Source organism: Hippocampus zosterae, chromosome 9 (genome assembly GCF_025434085.1).
Source record: "Hippocampus zosterae strain Florida chromosome 9, ASM2543408v3, whole genome shotgun sequence".
NCBI classification, from domain to species: Eukaryota; Metazoa; Chordata; class Actinopteri; order Syngnathiformes; family Syngnathidae; genus Hippocampus; species Hippocampus zosterae.
In genome coordinates, this window is record NC_067459.1 from 15,006,353 (window position 1) to 15,024,376 (window position 18,024).

The 18,024-nt window shown below is 42.3% G+C and overlaps 1 protein-coding gene across 1 annotated transcript in view; it reads left to right on the forward strand.

Moving 5' to 3' along the window:
- LOC127607288 (POC1 centriolar protein homolog A-like) overlaps positions 1–18,024 on the forward strand; it is a 30,420-nt gene that overhangs the window by 10,737 nt on the left and 1,659 nt on the right. Inside the window, 1 exon segment of the mRNA XM_052075475.1 lies at positions 9,527–10,027. Coding sequence (XP_051931435.1) covers positions 9,527–10,027 — 501 coding nt within the window.

Below are 18,024 nucleotides of genomic sequence, written 5' to 3' on the forward strand. Positions count from 1 at the left end.
CTACTAACTAAAATGTTTTTCTTTTGATTTTTGTTTTGTCTTTGTTATGTTCTGTGTTTATATGTTCAACTAATCAATTGATCAGTATGCAGCAAAATATTCACAGACAACATAAATAGTATGCTTGCTTATTAACATAATCTCACAGGTTCAGCTCCAGGTTTATGCAAATATTTACAGCTAGTATAAAAACAAACACATGGCACCCACATGGTACAGATGCCCTAGTGTTTAGTGTTTTCAAACGCCTTACCCCTCCAAGCATATTGCAGCCTTTGAAGTCTGGCGTATTTCTCGTCTCCTTACCACTTATGTAGGACGACCAATATCTATCTGGTCCTGCACCTTCACTTTGATGTGAAATACTTTCATCCCCATTTCCTGACTTCTTCAAGTAATTTGCATATTAATATAATCTATGTTTATATTATTTATAACTGCATTCTTTAATGTGGTATTCATTTAGACAGTCGGTTGTTCAAAGCCTCAAGTCATGACAATGCGGCTCCTGAAACACCGTTTTGAGACCTTGACCCAAGGCATTGTATAACAAAATAGTCACTGTTTGCCTAAAATGAAATTTGTGTTTAAGTTGGTTTGCTTTCATCCACGTAAGATAGATGAAATATTTCCCTTTTAGTGTTTGTTTAATGCTGCACTTGTAATAACACCAAAAGACAATAACCTTACAAAATCTTGTCCAATGGGTTAATTTGACATGTCTGTTGTGTAGATACCACCTAAAACAGCAATAAATGCCATAGTCAATTATGCTTAAAATAACCAGATGTAAAAATACTTTTAAGCTGTGTATGTGTGTGCATGCGTGTGTAGTTTATGTAAGCGAGGCAGTACAACATTAATTTTCATTCATTCATTCATTCATTCATTCATTCATCTTCCGAACCGCTTGATCCTCACAAGGGTCGCGGGGGGTGCTGGAGCCTATCCCAGCTGTCTCCGGGCAGTAGGCGGGGGACATCCTGAATCGGTTGCCAGCCAATCGCAGGGCACACGGAGACGAACAACCATTCGCACTCACACTCACACCTAGGGACAATTTAGAGTGTTCAATCAGCCTGCCATGCATATTTTTGGAATGTGGGAGGAAACCGGAGCACCCGGAGAAAACCCACGCAGGCCCGGGGAGAACATGCAAACTCCACACAGTGAGGCCGGAGCTGGAATCGAACCCGGTACCTCTGCACTGTGAAGCCGACGTGCTAACCACTGGACTACCGGGCCGCCAACATTAATTTTATTTAAAAAAAATAATTTTGTAATTCCACAAATGTGTTTTTGCCTGCGGCATTGATTTCAAACATTTTCTGTGGCAGATGTGTGTAATTATTGCAGGAAAGTGACTGGCTGTGCAAAGACTGCCGGGGAAATTAGCTCAAGAGCACTGCAAACCTTTTGTAGAATATTCTTAATCTTAATTTTCTCGAGCGCTTGTCTTCATTATCGTCAGGGGTGAGCGGGAACCTATCGCAGCTGACATTGGGCAAGACGCAGGGTAGACCCGAGCCAAGATTCAAACCTAGAAGCCCTCAAAGGTGAGGCAGATATGTTAGCCACTACCTCACTGTGCTGGGTTAAAAGAGACATGCAATTTTTTGTTCAAAATTGAAAACGGTTTCATCTTTCTTAACGGCCCCTTTTTTAGTCTTACTCAAATATGCTGGTTTGAAGGGGGTTGTCCTGTTTCATGCAAATGAGCTGCTTCTTATGACTTTGGGGGATATGGGGGTGGCTTCTTTTTGAGTCTGACAAAAAAAAACAACGCAAACCACATGTACAAACAACCACAAAAAAAAAAAAGTGACCTCATCACCATGTTGTGAAAACAGATCTGTGTATGCGGTACAGACAGCTGACTGATCGCCAAAATTAAAAAAATTCTACAAAATTCGGAACAGCTTGCTCATAGACACATGCATCCATTTTGGGAATAGGCGGCTCGCAAAAATTGTACCTGGTTTGTAACTTTACACATGGGTGGGCAGGCACTTCAGAGATTTTTTAGACAACCAATTAAAAAGCCAATTTTCCATAATATGTCCCTGGACAATTGCAGATTCATAATCCCCTTTTAGTTTTCCACTATCTTTTTTTGTGTTGCTGTTCTTTGTAAACCACAACACCAAATGGGGAGATGAGGCTTTTTCCAACTTGGAGGGGTAGTAGAAGATTGATAACAACAAAATGAACGATGAACTATAATGTTCATGGGTATCTATCAAATAAATCTAAATCTCGTCTGAATCTAAATGTTTGAAACTCATTTTTTAACATGGCAGTTGTATTGACAAGTTACTCACTGCATTGTCAAGTTACATGTGGCTCAACCACCCACAGCAAGTGTCACGTTGCTCTTAGTCAGCAAACTAGTCTTGTGATAGCAGCCAAGTAGTGCACTCCAGCTTGCCTCAATGATTTAATAATCATTTCGACGCATTTTACAAGATTCTTAGCAAGCAAATTAATTGATTACTATGGTCATTTACAATTACAAATAACTGCAACCAATGAAGGCATTCAGTCGTTGCATTTAGATGCACAGTTGTTATGGAAATGAATATATGTATGGCATCTAATCACATTACTTTACTTAAGGCACTTCTCCTGAGTTCCCCTCCAAGTTGACATTTAAAGTTGATCCTCGATTGGAAGATGTGTTTTTAACAGATTTTGCACACTCTCAGAACAAATAATGGAGAGATTGTTTTCTGAAAAGGGTAAACAAGGCTACTATGACTATATAACTATGACTATTAGTTCTCTTTAAATATTAAAATGCTTCGTCAAATATCACTTTCAAACTGAAAAGGGGAAAGTGGTTGCAGGGAGGGGAGGAAACCTCAAAGACCGGTTTAGATTTCAATTTTTTAACCTGCTGCAGTATTACTTGCATCACCAAGGGCAAAGCCAAGGTCCTCCTTTCAGCATCCTCCTTTCTTCTTGCTCGTATTGATCACTGCCCTGCCAACGGACCAGAGCCACACACAGTGATCAGTTTTTGTACTTTCTCATACCCGATTGAGTAGGGTTGGCTGATATGGCTGAAAAATATATCAGGATAAATGTATTTCCTATTGGTCAGTATCGATGATTGTTGATTAAAAAAAAACAAAAAAACCCACACTATTAATAAAGACCCAGAGAAAAAAGGGGAATTTACGTTATTTCATTTTAACGTATTATTATTTAACCGTGAAAAAGTGATGTAATGCAACTTTAGTGCTAAAGTTAATCAGATCTGTTGGAAGAGCTCAATAGAATCACCCAGCAATTGCATTCAGTAATATTTAGCGTCAGGAATGCCATAAGATGAGACTAATCAAAACGGCGACAAAACAAATTGAAACATTTCGCAAAGCTTCAACTTAGGACTTTAAAACAGAGTGTTTCTTTGAGAGAAATACATACATGTAGGCAACATAGTTATTTACCCTGCACACATTTTAATTAGGGTTCTTTTTTGGACTTTCATTCATTTCTGTTTTTCTGAATTGTCATCTGCGAGTTGCAACGTTGGAATCGATGCCAGGTGACGCACCAGGAAAGTGCCACTTTCCTAGGTTTTGCTTTTCATGTATTATTTATCCATTCAGAATTCATTATTTATAGCGCCTCTTTCATCTGCCACGTGTGTGTCGCCTGAGAGGGAAGGGAAGAAGTGGGAAAAAAAATGTCACCCTCTTGTACAGTAGCCTGTTAGAAATGGGTTTCAGATGCTTTATGGATTTGGGCGTAAAAAAACAAGACAATAAGCAGAGTTGTTCTAATAACGGGATGTAAATATTCCTCGCTTAGCAGTGCTTTGAAGTCAAGTGGGATAATGCAGTGAATAGAATCCGTGAAAGTCTTCTATCACCAGAATGAACACAGACAGCTCATCAAAATAATATCCTATTTTTCTCAGCAACGTGTGTACATCAAATGATTGAACTGTCATGAGGCAACTACGCATGTTCAGAAATTCACCAAAATATCACATGGAATGATCCTGAAACATACATTGTATATTCAAATACAATTATTTGTCAGGAATAAGAAAACCTGTTTGGAGACGTTCCAAAGATATTTGTCATATGGGTTTGCACCACACATTCACAATGTGATGGAAAAGGTCCACTTCAGCCACCCTGGTTCTGTGCCCTACAGAGGAGTAAAGTATGACAAACCCCGAAACCAGGACTTTTTTAAAGACCCTCACTCACCAGCAAAATAATAACAGTTCCCGTTTCAAATGCCATATTAAACCTGACTCACCACTTTTTGTGGGACAGAAAGCCCCTCTGCCCCACAGAATTTTCAGATTGCATTAGCAGCATTTAAAGGGAATCTAAACCAAAAGATTCTCTCAGAAAGAATATGTTGGACATGCCCGTAGGATTCTAAATACAGCATTGGGATTCATTTTATTTGCTGTCATGGGTCTGCCATTTTGGCCAATTCTGTCCTCTGCTGTTGACAGAAATTGACATCACCTAACGGCTCGCCTGTTTTCTGGGTTTGTTCACGCAACATTGGCAGTGCGAGGCCAAGAGCAGTTGTGATGTCAAATTCACGAAAAGGGGAAATCAGCCCCCAAAATGTCATTACAATAAATTTCTTTGCAGCCCTACTTCTGATTAATATTGTGTTTGTGGACTATGAGTTAAGAAGTAAAATCCACCTGTTTTTGTCCATCTCGGTAGGCGGCCATTTTGCCACTTGCTGTCGACAGGTAACAGCCAATCATGGCTCAGCTTCAGAAAACAGGTGAGCTGTGATTGGCCCTGAGTTACTGTGACATCATTTCCATTTGACAGAAAATGGCTGGATTTTGGTACTGAGCTCTTGTTGCGCAAACGCAACATTAATCGGATTGCTGTCTTTAGTTGATTGGAGGCGCAAAGAACGCATTATTGTAAAAAATATATTTGCTCGACTTCCCTTTAAGATGCTTAATTCTTATTCCACAAAAGCAGTATTATTCAGAGTACCTGATTTTGACTGGCATGGACACATTTAATGTATTCTTTCAAAGAACAGTTTTGCATGTAAGGCCTCCCGTCTGTGTTTTTAAGCCTAACCAAGTTTTGGGAGATCCTTGCCCGCTATGCTTAGCATCCACTCACAGCCCACTACAGCCTAAGGTTACAATTAATATAATCAGGAAGAGATTGACTAATGAGAGCAATGCATGGAGGGAAAGGCCGCTCACTGTTGCAGCTACCCCCCTTGGACTCAAATCCACAGGGAATTCTAATGTAGCTCATTAGATATGCTGATCTGTTTATGTGGTTGAATGCGAGGCTGCACGATGCTTTCCCAGTCATGGACACGCCACCAGAACCACGCAGACCTGTTTGTTCAGCACAGTAAGTCAGCTTTTGCCCAGCTCTTGCCCTAAACGAGCTCTTGCCAAGCTGAAGTCTGAGAAATTGTGTGTTTTCAGCGTTTCTGATTTCCTCAGTTCTCAACACAGCTGATCAAGTCTTTGCTGCTGTGGGAAAATTGTGTGTGTGGATGTGCGTGCGTGCGCCATCCATAGCTGACAGGCAGATCAGCTCTCTTATCACATCGGCCCTAATCTCCCCCGCCTCCCCTCCTCATCTCGAGCTTCACATCTGGGTCTCTCTCCCACTCACGTGTACAGGCAGACGAGCTGCATGCTCACAACAGGCTTCCCTTCACAGCTCAACAGACACACGCACCCTCCACTGCACTGCACGGCTTAGGATGCGGAGGGACAGAGAAGACTTCCAAAGCATCACGAACTTCTGTTCTCCCTTCGCCATTGTTTTCATTGTGTTGCTGCACAGTACATGCATATGACAACGATTTGCAGTTACTGGAACTAAGTCCCTCAGTTGCTGGTCATTATAAGAGGTCCAAAATCTTCAAACTTTAAAGATGATGGAAATGTAGAGTAGACTCAAGCAATTCTCTGCAGATGGTGCTATAGAATCCTACGCATGTGAGACCTCAGTAAACATCTTACTGAGTGGAAGGAGGTATGCAACAGTAATTGTATGTATAGGCCACAACCTTGATTTTCATAAGACATCACTGAACGAAGAAGCTAAACAAACAAAACTACCAGAGAAAGGAAAATGCGTCTTCCCTGGCACAGTAGAGTGGTTGAATTCAAGACTCAATGAGAAATTTTATATAGAGGAAAGAGATGCCAAAAACTAGAGAAAAGCAATTTCACATTGCACCAAAAATATAGAAAAAGACCGACAAATGCATAATCGCAACCAAGCTCGACTAAGAAACTGCTTTCAAAGGATCTTTCATCAATCCAAATGCTGCATCACTTGTGTTAACAGTCAGTCAAAAGCAATTTAAATTAGAAAATGCATCAAACTCATTTCTGTCGCGGGCCACTGTGGAGTTGTCTTCCCTTGGTGGGCCGTTATGGCAGCAAAACAAAAAAAAATGTTTAATCGTTTCATTGCATTATTACATGTACAGAACATATTAGTGGATTACTAGTTTTGAAATCAATCCAGTCAACTATAATAGTTCAATTATTGTTCAAGTGAGTATAAACAGGGTAACAAAATGATTGCAAAATCTCAACATTTTTTTATTGCACACAACAATTTGACATTTCGGCACACATTTCAGCAAGGATGATGCAAGTTGACAAACAAGATTTGCTTTTGCCGGCCACATAAAACGATGCAGCAGGCCAGATCTGGTCCACAGGCCTTGAGGTTGACACCAGTTGTCTATGCCAACTAAGATTAGTCACATAATGTCGCTGTCGACATGACTATGACAGCTGCTTGTCCCGCCTCCCTGACAGACCTGCTGCGATGGACTGAATCTCGCTTCCGTAAGCACGCGACTAGTGGATGGGGTCCGATCACTGACGGATTTGTAGTGTGACATCTCGCGAAAACATCGCAGCTCTGGTAGCTGCGAATCATTGGTTGGCTCCATCGGTGGTGTAGTGTTTCACTAAACTAGTTTGGTATTAAATGCTACTGAGTGTCCCATTTCCAAGTAACCTGAGATTGACTGGTAATCGGTTATATGTACGAATGGATGTTTGATAATCATTGATGAAATTGAACTGGTTGCTGGTTTGTTTATTTCTCATCGTAGAAATAATTCCCTGTCTTCAGGTAGCGATGCCCCTTCTGGCCTTCCAGTCTCATTAAATTATTTGAAAAAGAATGTAGCTGATTAGGCCTTTAGTAACACATTCTAGCATTTCTGATGTTTGACATGTCTTGGAACATGTGTAATTTATCATGCTAGTGCTAGCTGGGTGAAAGCATGCCGGTGAGACTGGCTGCATGACTTCAGAGCTTTGGCACCTCAATAAAAAGCCCCTGTGAATGTTATGAGTAACACCTGGGTTGGAAAGAGCCTCATAGCGTTCAAGAATTTTTCACGTTTCAGCATCCTTTTGTGTCAAGTTGTAAAACCCAGCCATGCGCTTGTGTCCCAGCTTGTGTCCGTCTCCTCTCATAAAAAAACACTCTTCTCTTGTGTGTCAGTATTTGCCTGCGCTTGTGTAGTTTGTACTGCAGCATGCAAGGTCCAGTGATGGATGGCTGCTTTCAAACCAAAGTTTCATTTGGGCCTCAGGAAATTTTCCGCTGTTGGTTTTCCACTCCAGGTGATTCATTAGTAGGGGTGGTTACTATGTGTGCTGAGTTGGTGCGCGCATACAGTTTGTGTTTACATTTGAGCACATCAGGGTTTTGCTTGACTGCATGTGTAAGGCGACTGTGGTATAAAACATCGACAAATTTCAGTGCTGGCCGTGTAAAATGTTTGGAAGTGCCCTCCTTAAAAAAAAAAATCTCTGGATTGCCAAATACAAACTATTAAACAAGATTGTTTTTTTTTGTTTTTGGTCTATTTTGAGTTCAAAATGAAAGAGCAGTTGATTGTTTAAAGTCCTGCGAAAGGAAATCAGTGCTGAAAAATGTAGCAGAAAATGTCTGATTCTAATTTCAGAGGAAGGCGATATAAATGGAATACAGATGTGAAATATGAGGAGGGGGAATGGAAAACAACTGAATGGTAATAAATTAGAATGTCGCATGCTCTACTGTTAATGCATATGATAATGTGAATCATATGCCAAGGCCTTTGTGTTCACCAGATAATAACAGATTGTACACAAGTGAGGCATAATGGCCCAAGATGTTGAGCTGCACTTTTCACGATCAGCATGTAAACACCACCGGAGGGAACCTGAGGACTTGTTCATCCCTTCAGTGGCGTTAGAAGGAAATGTAGATTTCATCCTGATTTGTTTTACATAAGCTGTTTTGGTTGGCCTGCCGTGACCCCTTGTAAGCACTGAAGCAGCTGTTGAGATGCAGAACGAACTCGGGATGCGCCGATACCACTTTTTGTTCTGATTTTTCAAGCATTAGTACTTAAATTTGAGTACTCTTTAGAGAGTCTTGGTGCTTTATAACGACATTGTGTCATCTAATTGGGATGAAAATGATTGTCACAAAAGACGAACTTGAACATAACATAAGTTTCACTCAAATCTAACTTTTGAATAACAACTTCTCATAACTGCCCGTTTCATTTCAAATGTGCATGTTTATGTTGTCAGTCTTGTCACATGTTTGTATCCAATGTAGCCTTTTAACAAAATTAAATTCAAAAAAGCTTGTTCTTTTGTGTGAAAAGCAAAAACCAACCACAATGTTTCCAGACTGTGTGACTTTTTGTTTAATCATTTCGGCCCAGTACAAATTTCTGCTCCTTTTGGATCGCTCCCAATTCTAGGGAAACTAAGCCTGTCACTACCAATGTATAGTGCATGTTCGAGCAGGCTCTCTGTGTTTAAGGTAATTATTTTGTTTGCTGTGCAAAGTAGTCATTTTGCCACCCACTCAGGGCAGCATACCTCTGCTCTTAGTTTTAGACATTTTGAAATGGCTTACCTCCATGAGTTATCCCTGTACATGTATTTTCCGCACTGTAAGGCACAACTAAAAGCATTCAATTTTCTCAAAAGCCAACAGTGCGCCTTATAATCCAATGCGCCTTCTACATATGGATCAATATTCCGAATTCTTGCACATAATATTTTAAATGTTCTGTAAAGTGATTTGTTCCACCGGCAGCGGTTGTGAAAGCTCTAGATAAATGAAGTTGTATTTTATTGTATTCCCTTTATAGGTCATTCATTGAAGGTCTGCTTCCGCTTAGTGCGGAAAATACGGTATTAGGTTGAAACGTCATTTCCTGTTTGGCTTAAACATCAGATTTAGAATTTGGAGTCAGTGTTAAGCCTCTTTTGTGGTTTGAACTTAAGTTTAGCGCTTCATTTCAAGATTTGACATTTAACTCATTCACTCCCACAGACGTTTTTAAACGTCTTTTCGGACTTGGTCTAGAATTGGCTGGTACTGAATGAGTTAAATGAGGATTTGAGTTTGAAGTTGAGGTTCAAGCTTAAAGTTAGGCTTTCAAGTTAGAGTCTGGATTTCAAAGTAGGATGAAGCTTTTAAAGAGAGTGACTGTGTTTCTGTTGCCCCGATTTTAGGCCTCAGAACCAGCCCAAACAGCTGCCAAAATAGGCCGTCGTCCCAGTGCAGCCATGCATCCCAACACCCGCAGAAGTTTGAGCACCAGTTCCACCTCCACCCAGCCAAAGGGCCACGCCGTGGAGCCGAAGGGCCACGCCGTGGAGCCGAAGGGCAACGGCGTGGAGCCGAAGGGCAACGGCGTGGAGCCGAAGGGCAACGGGGTGGAGTCGAAGCGCAACGGCGTGGAGCCGAAGCGCAACGGCGTGGAGCCGAAGCGCAACGGCGTGGAGCCGAAGGGCAACGGCGTGGAGCCGAAGGGCAACGGCGTGGAGACGAAGCGCAACGGCGTGGAGACGAATGGCAACGGCGTGGAGCCGAGGGGCCACGGCGTGGAGCCGAGGGGCCACGGCCCGGCTCAGCCCTCGCCTCAAGTGTCCCTAGTCTTGGAAGAAAGCGCGCCCCTTGGCCTAACCACCACGCTTGAACACATTATGGGTCAACTGGATATTCTCACGCAGGTAAGTGGACGTCGGGCTCATCTTTCGTGGCATGCACCACGCCGCCCACTCATGTAGTCGAGAACAAAAGCTTCCTTTTACTTCTCAACTTGTTGGCCAGAAATGGTTTCAGCAGCACGGACATGAAAACGATTACATAACTCCTTCTATGGTGCTTGACACTGAATCAAACTGGTTGATGAATCACATTTCGTTCAGTTCAAGCACACATTAGCGCCCCAAAACATGTGTTTACTTTGGATTTGGTTCGAATTCTCTTTTTTTTATCTTCATCAGCAGTGCCTCTGTGTTGTTTTACCCATGTTTGATTCATGAATTATGGATCCTCAGATGATGTGAGGAGGTATTCCGAGAGCCCCATATTTGATATCAGTACTTTAGAAAGCGTTCTTCTTCTCACTGGGGCATTCCAATTAGGGTGAAAATGTTACCACGTTGCTCTGTCAAGATATCGCAAGACGCACTTCTAAAGAGACGGAATTCAATAAAATGTGGTGTGAAAGTAAAGATAAAACAAATAGGTTGGAAGTGTGGCTATATGGCATATCATGTTTGGTGGAGCTTGGGTCGAAAGGGGAAGCGCCACAAATAGACCATCAAATATATAGGCTGTCTACGAGTTCCGAGTTGGGTATTGTTGGATGAGGATATGTTGCAGAGGAATATTTGCAGTTAAACACATGGATGGTCATGTGTAGAAACCTGCACGGGATTCTGTTTTAAAAAAAAATGCAGCAGCGAGCTCAGCAAGGCAGGCTGCAGCACGCTTTGTCACCCCTTTCACATTTCACCACTAATACGTGATGTTTCCTTCAAGTCTGAAAACTGAACACCTAGAATGACAATGGGAATATATGACATGATGAGCAGTCTCGGAATGCACTCTGACCTTTTATGTCAACACGTCAACTCGAGAGGAGGGGTTTGGGCCTCACTGGATGGCCTTCATCATGCCAATTTCTCTTTACCATTTTACAATACAACAGCCAAGCCAGCAAATAAAGCAAACATGAGCATATTGTAACACCCATGCTATTAGGAAAGTCAAGTCAAGTCAAGTCAACAGTATTTATAGAGCACTTTCAAACAGCCATCGCTGCATACAAAGTGCTGTACATGGAGCGATTTAACATATACAATAAACAGTAAGACGAATCAGTAATAAGTAATAAGTAATAAGGCGGTAGAAAGCACCAAGCAGTAAAAACAATAGCAAATCTAAGTCATGCTGAGTCAAACGCCAAAGAATACAAGTGAGTTTTGAGGAGGGATTTAAAGATGGGCAGCGAGGAGGCTTGCCGAATGTTCAGTGGGAGGTCATTCCAGAGAGATGGACCAGCAACAGAAAAGGCTCGATCCCCTCTGAGCCTCAGTTTAGTTCTTGGTACGTCTAGCAAAGACTGGTCCACAGACCTGAGGCGCCGGGCAGGGGTGTAGGGGCGTATGAGCTCAGAGAGGTAAGGTGGCGCGAGATTATTCAGAGATTTGAAAACAAAGAGGAGGATCTTAAAAATAATTCTAAAATGAATGGGGAGCCAGTGAAGGGATGCCAAAGTAGGAGTTATATGCTCCCTCTTACGAGTACCAGTCAAGAGGCGAGCAGCGGCATTCTGTACCAGCTGAAGGCGCTTGATGGAGGACTGGCTGACTCCAAAGTACAGGGCGTTGCAGTAATCGAGCCGGGATGTGACAAAGGCATGAATTACTGTCTCAAAGTGTTCATGTGAGAGGAAAGGTTTTATTTTGGCCAGCTGTCTAAGGTGAAAGAAGCTGGATTTAACAACGGCACCAATTTGCCGATCGAGTTTGAAATCACTGTCCAGTTTAAGTCCCAAGTTTGAGACCGTTGATTTCAGATAAGGAGATAGGGGGCCCAAGTCTACAGGATGGAATGTACAAGGTCCACTGGGGCCAAACAATATCACCTCTGTCTTCTTTTCGTTGAACTTCAAGAAATTTTGTGCCATCCAGGTTTTGATTTCTTCCAGACAGGATAGGAGTGGCCTTAATGAGAAGGTGTCTTTCTTGCTCAGTGGGACATAGATCTGGCAGTCATCTGCATAGCAGTGGAAAGGAATACCATGTTTCCTTAAGATGGAACCCAATGGGAGCAGATACAGCGAGAACAGCAGAGGCCCCAGAATTGAGCCCTGTGGAACACCACATGACAGGGGAGCAGTGCGTGATTCAGAGCAGCCAAGGCTGACACAAAAGGTCCTGTCAGCTAGATAGGACCTAAACCACAAATAACTGCCAATATATACTGTACTTTCTTGCTTCACCATTCAGCTCTTTGTACCTCTCACAGTCGAGGAATCTGAGGGACGCGAATGAATTATTCAGTATACGACAGAAGCTTCCAAAGACGTACTTTGCTGTCGTAGCTGTTTTTCACTTGCCCATCCACCACTCCACCCAGTTGTTGTCCCCCGCCCCCCCCTTTCCCCTCAGTACTGTATCTACAGCACTTTACCCTATGTATTTAACTGCTATGTATCACCCTATACATAGACTTTTTCATTCACGCCCGAACACTTTTTGAATGTCGTCCATCATTTGTTTTAATGAGCAATACAGGGAAGTTGGGCTTTGATTTCTCGAAACATGTTCCAATACATTCCAGAGATGTAACAGGGCAATAAACCTATTTCTCAGATTAAAGTGTGGAATTTCCTGTTGTAGAAGGAGCCAGTCAAGCGATTAGTTCAAAGATCGACATCAGCCGCCCTCGATTTGTGCATCTTTAGTAATTTCGTCATACGTTATGTCATCGTTCTGAATTCTTCGTTCAACCTTGATGACTTTAAATAGTGTTAGCGCTCACTCTCTCATACTAAATCGTCATTTTGAATTTGAAGTTATTATTAGTAAATACAAAAACCATCCCCGATGTAAATTTATTTTACATTGTTTTGTAAATACACTTTAGAAGCTGACCTACATCGTCTCCATGAGGCTTTCAAGCTTAATGTCCTTGAGCTACGCTAACATAAATTGTCAGCAGGGATGTCCAACTCTGTTCCTCGAATGTCTCTATCCAGCATGTTTTAGCTGTCTCCCTCCTCCAACGTTGTTTTGAATCTTTATTTTTTTACATTCCTACTGAAGCAGTTCGGCATCAACACCAGTCTGTCTTTTGGGTCAGACATAGTGTGGGCCGTACCAAAGCGATGAGACTGTAACACAGGCCGGTAACGCTGAAGGCGATGGGACGCATAATGCATTCTAGAATGAAAAGAGAAACTGTGCTCGCTCCATATTAGGGGATGAAAGATTTGGTTCCTACCCTAAATGAAAACCATGGAGCGGTATCATGTTGCTGCAGCCTGGGGGACACGTGCACAATCGCACGCATACTCACACAAACAACGTCAGTAAGGCTGAGGACTGACGGGCCATATCAGGTTGGTAAGATAAACAGGGTATTATTGATCTAGAGAACAGAGACCAGAAGAAAGATATACATGCATTTACGCCGCTTGCATGGATTGAATAACCAAAGATGCCTGGTCTGATGACCAAGAAAACGACCCTCACCTACGCCTACCCCACATCTGAAGACCACGACTGCCGACAGCAGTTTCCTCATCATCGTTTTTGGCGCGTTTGTTGTTTCTAAGCATGACATCCCATGACTTTTTACAGGCCTGCTATCCATTGTCGACACATTTTCTCATGGAGTTCAAGGTAACACTGTTTTATTGATCATCAGAAGACAGACTTTATCACAAGGTTTTTCAGCTCTTCACACTGTTGGGTAGAGACTTTATTTTTCTGAAAGGATTGAACGGGATTCTCCCTAAGGTGTAGTGGTGGTCATATACTCTATAGCCATACCTTAAAGTTTGACCACAATCCATTCTGCTCCATGAAGATAATTTATACGGTTGTTCCCTGAAGTACGACGATGTTCAAAGTTTGATTTGGTCATCTTTCAAAACGGCATTTCATGTTCAGAACAATTATAATTGCATGAATTGGTTCCATTACGGCTGCCCGGTAGTCCAGTGGTTAGCACGTCGGCTTCACAGTGCAGAGGTACCGGGTTCGATTCCAGCACAGGGAGGCCTCCCTGTGTGGAGTTTGCATGTTCTCCCCAGGCCTGCGTGGGTTTTCTCCGGGTGCTCCGGTTTCCTCCCACATTACAAAAACATGCGTGGCAAGCTGATTGAACACTCTAAAATTCTCCCTAGGTGTGAGTGTGAGTGCGAATGGTTGTTCGTTTCTGTGTGCCCTGCGATTGGCTGGCAACCGATTCAGGGTGTCCCCCGCCTACTGCCCGAAGACAGCTGGGATAGGCTCCAGCACCCCCCCGTGACCCTAGTGAGGATCAAGCGGCTCGGAAGATGAATGAATGAATGAATGAATGGTTCCATTACGGCGGCCCGGTGGTCCAGTGGTTAGCGCGTCGACCACACAGTGCAGAGGTACCGGGTTCAATCCCAGCTCCGGCCTCCCTGTGTGGAGTTTGCATGTTCTCCCCGGGCCTGCGTAGGCCTTTTCTCCCCGGGCCTTTCCTCCCACATTCCAAAAACATGCAGGCTGAGTGTTCACTCAGCCTGTCCACTAGGTGTGAGTGTGAGCGCAAATGGTTGTCCGTCTCTGTATGCCCTGCGATTGGCTGGCAACCGATTCAGGGTGTCCCCCGCCTACTGCCCGAAGACAGCTGGCATAGGCTCCAGCACCCCCCGTGACCCTTGTGAGGATAAAGTGGATCGGAAAATGAATGAATGAATGAATGAATGAATGAATGGTTCCATTACGTGTCGCTGATGGTGTAGTGGGTACACTCGTCTGACTTGCGCGCAGGCAGTGTGGGATCGGTTCCCACTCAATGACGGCGTGAATGGGGCTGTGTATAGTTGTTGTCTCTGTATGACTGACTCGCGACCAGTTCAGTGCCGGAAGTCAGCTGGGATAGGCAGCAGCCACCCCTTTGACCCTGTTCGGGATAAACGGTGTTGAAAATGGATGGATGATCCCATTACTAATACTCTATCTACAATGATACCTGTATTTTCTATATTTTCACATACAATGTTTGAAATAACACTCTTAACCCTTTCATTACCAATAATGATAATCAGTAACCTGATAACATAATAAGCTGTCCACTGTAGTAACCCTTACTAGTGTCACCACAAGTTACCTTACGTACATTCTTCCACAACAAAACACACTGGGACCTGGCGTCCACATGTGTGGACATGACGTCTTTGGTTTTCAAGACTATAATGTTCAATTTTGGACTATAAGGGCCTGGCGTCCACTTACGAAGACATTACATAGAGTAAAAAGAAAATTCTTTGTTTTTACACTCATCAGGTCTCAATTAGCCTAAATATCAAAGAGAAAATAAAAACAAAATAAAAATGCATGCTTTGCAAGAGTTCGGGTCTTAGGAGGATTTATTAAACACTGTCTTAACCATAATGTTTAATAATGAAGACAAATAAACCTCACTAATCTATTATAGAATATTACAGAAACACAAAATCGACTCCGATTAGAATGCCAAAACATAGCAGGACTCTTCAGCCATCTACTCTTTGGAATTCATTTATACTTTGATCAGCGTTCTGCGCTTATCTGTGCAAGAGAACGCAGCAGTCCAGTGCCCTTTGGACTCGTCAAGAATTCTGATGTTCTGCCAACTGTGTCAAAATTTTAGATTTGTGCAGTTGGACTGAAGAACAAATAGGGTTAGTCCGTGAAGAGTCCAAGTTCATGTTTCTAGTTAAACCTGACGCTCTCGAAAACTCAGTTCAGCCTTGCTTTTGGATTTTTTTTTTTTTCATCATTGAAGCATTACTCGGATCTAATTGCAAAATGCAGGCTGCGTTGTCATTCTATTCCACAGAATGAGCAGTAAAAGAGATCTGAGGCCCCCACAAGTCTGACAATAGCCTCGTGGAAAAGCTCTGGTGAATATCAAACCCCTCCAAAAAAAAAAAATCACTGAACAAGAAACTGATTATTATCAGGGCCCACGATATTCATTCAGTGTAGGACAGTTTCATAACACATAATTCCTTTTGCTAACATGTTCCCTTTGCCTCGTGTGGCATTAAAAAAAAACCTTAAGGGGCTCCCTTTACTTTATTTGTTCAGTGATGAGGGCAAGTCATTTTTTATCTAACATGTTACCTTAAGTCATTTCATAACCGTTTTCTAATAATTAAATCAACAATGGAGATTTCATGCAAGTATTTTAAGACTTGACCAAGAAAATAATTGACAGTAGCACCAATTAACTGCTTTTAACAGATTCACCGCAGTTTCACCATCTTGCCATTTTAGAGCCTTTTTCCCAGTAATTTCCTCAGTGTGGGACAAATAAAGGATATCTTATCTTAACTGATCACTCAGCACCCACCGAATATTGCGTTGCGTGACAATGTGAAAACTGCAAAGGAAAGAGTCGACTCCCCTCCTTTCACAACAAAAAGTTGGTTTACCACTTTTTTTCCTGTCCTTGCCCATTCTTTAGTCGAACACAAGCTGGTTTCACGTAAAACAAGTGATCAGCAATGTGGCACATTTGATGCTAGTATTTATCTATTTATTTATTTATTGCACTTTTTTTTAAACTATAAAGCAACAAAAACAACTCTAGGAAAGGGCTTTTGATGGCAAAATATGCATTTTATTTACATATATACAGATGGAAAAGGGCCGCGGGTGACACTCACTCATTGCATGGTCCCAAGTGGAATTCCAGTGGCTTTTTACATGCCGTTGGTCATTCACTCCGTAAACTTTGCTTTTTTACTCCAGTCCGAACTATGACAGGACGCTATCCAACCCCACACACACACACACACACACTTTGGCCGTGGAATGGGGCAGGAGTGAAAATACACTCCGATGCCATCCTCTACTCCAAAGAGACAATGTCTCCAAAAACCAGAGGAGTTTCCACTTTGTGAAGATTTTATGAAATACTTTTTCACAGCTAATCCTGCAAACAAGGTCTTTTGTTTGAAGCATTGAACAAGGGAGTTTTGTCGACGTGTTCCTCACTCACTGTATCCAAAGTCATGAGCTTCCTTGCCGCACTGTGTTTGTCACCAGGCAACACAAAGGAGACATTCACAATCATGTTACTGTTTTCAGCCTCCTTGAGATGATCTTTTTCTTTTTTTCACAACTGTTGTCGTAAAAGTGCTGCCTGAATGATTTGTGATCATGATTACATCGCCTGGCTTTGCAATGTAATCATTGTTTTCTTGTCTTGAATGTCTTCAGGCACTACTCAGAATTCAAATAACAAATCAATCAGTCAGGGGCAAAAACAAAGAAAATCAAATGAAACCAAAGCAAAATAACAGACATACACCCTTTTTGTTGCAGTCACAAATAATTGAATTACGCACCGGCCGAGCCTTGAACTTGCCAGACCATTGGCAGCAGCACCATGTGCTTGGTTGATTAGAGAACGCCTGGACACTTTCCAGTCTGTTTACTGTAGACCGTTACTTGCCGGAGTGAAAGCATTTGACAGGTGTAACAGAGATGTGCACAATCCTTATACACAAACATGGTGGAACTCATCCCTTATTTCGATGCTCAGGCGTCCAGACAATTCTCAAAATACAGTGGAACCAGAAATGTCTCCCTGCCTATTTGTGGTTCAGTGCACCCTTTCACCTATTCGAGACCTATTTTCAGGTATTTGGTGAAAAAGACACAGCGTTGCGATATTTGGCTCTTTCTATCACCATCCACAAGATGGCAGTAAAGCCTGAGCTAATCGGAAAGTAGTAATAGGTGTCAAGGAAGTATATTGAAGTCATATATCTCAACTGAGAGACAAACATCATTTTATGTCGGTATAACCGGGGTTATGGAGAGTCTTTGCTGCTTCTACATGTTACATGCACACTACTGGTGCAGCATTTATTTTATTTTTATTTTATTAAATAATGTACAGTGAAGGCCATTTTTTATTTAGTAAGTCTTTGTAAGATGGGTTTGAAAATGATAGTTTTATGATT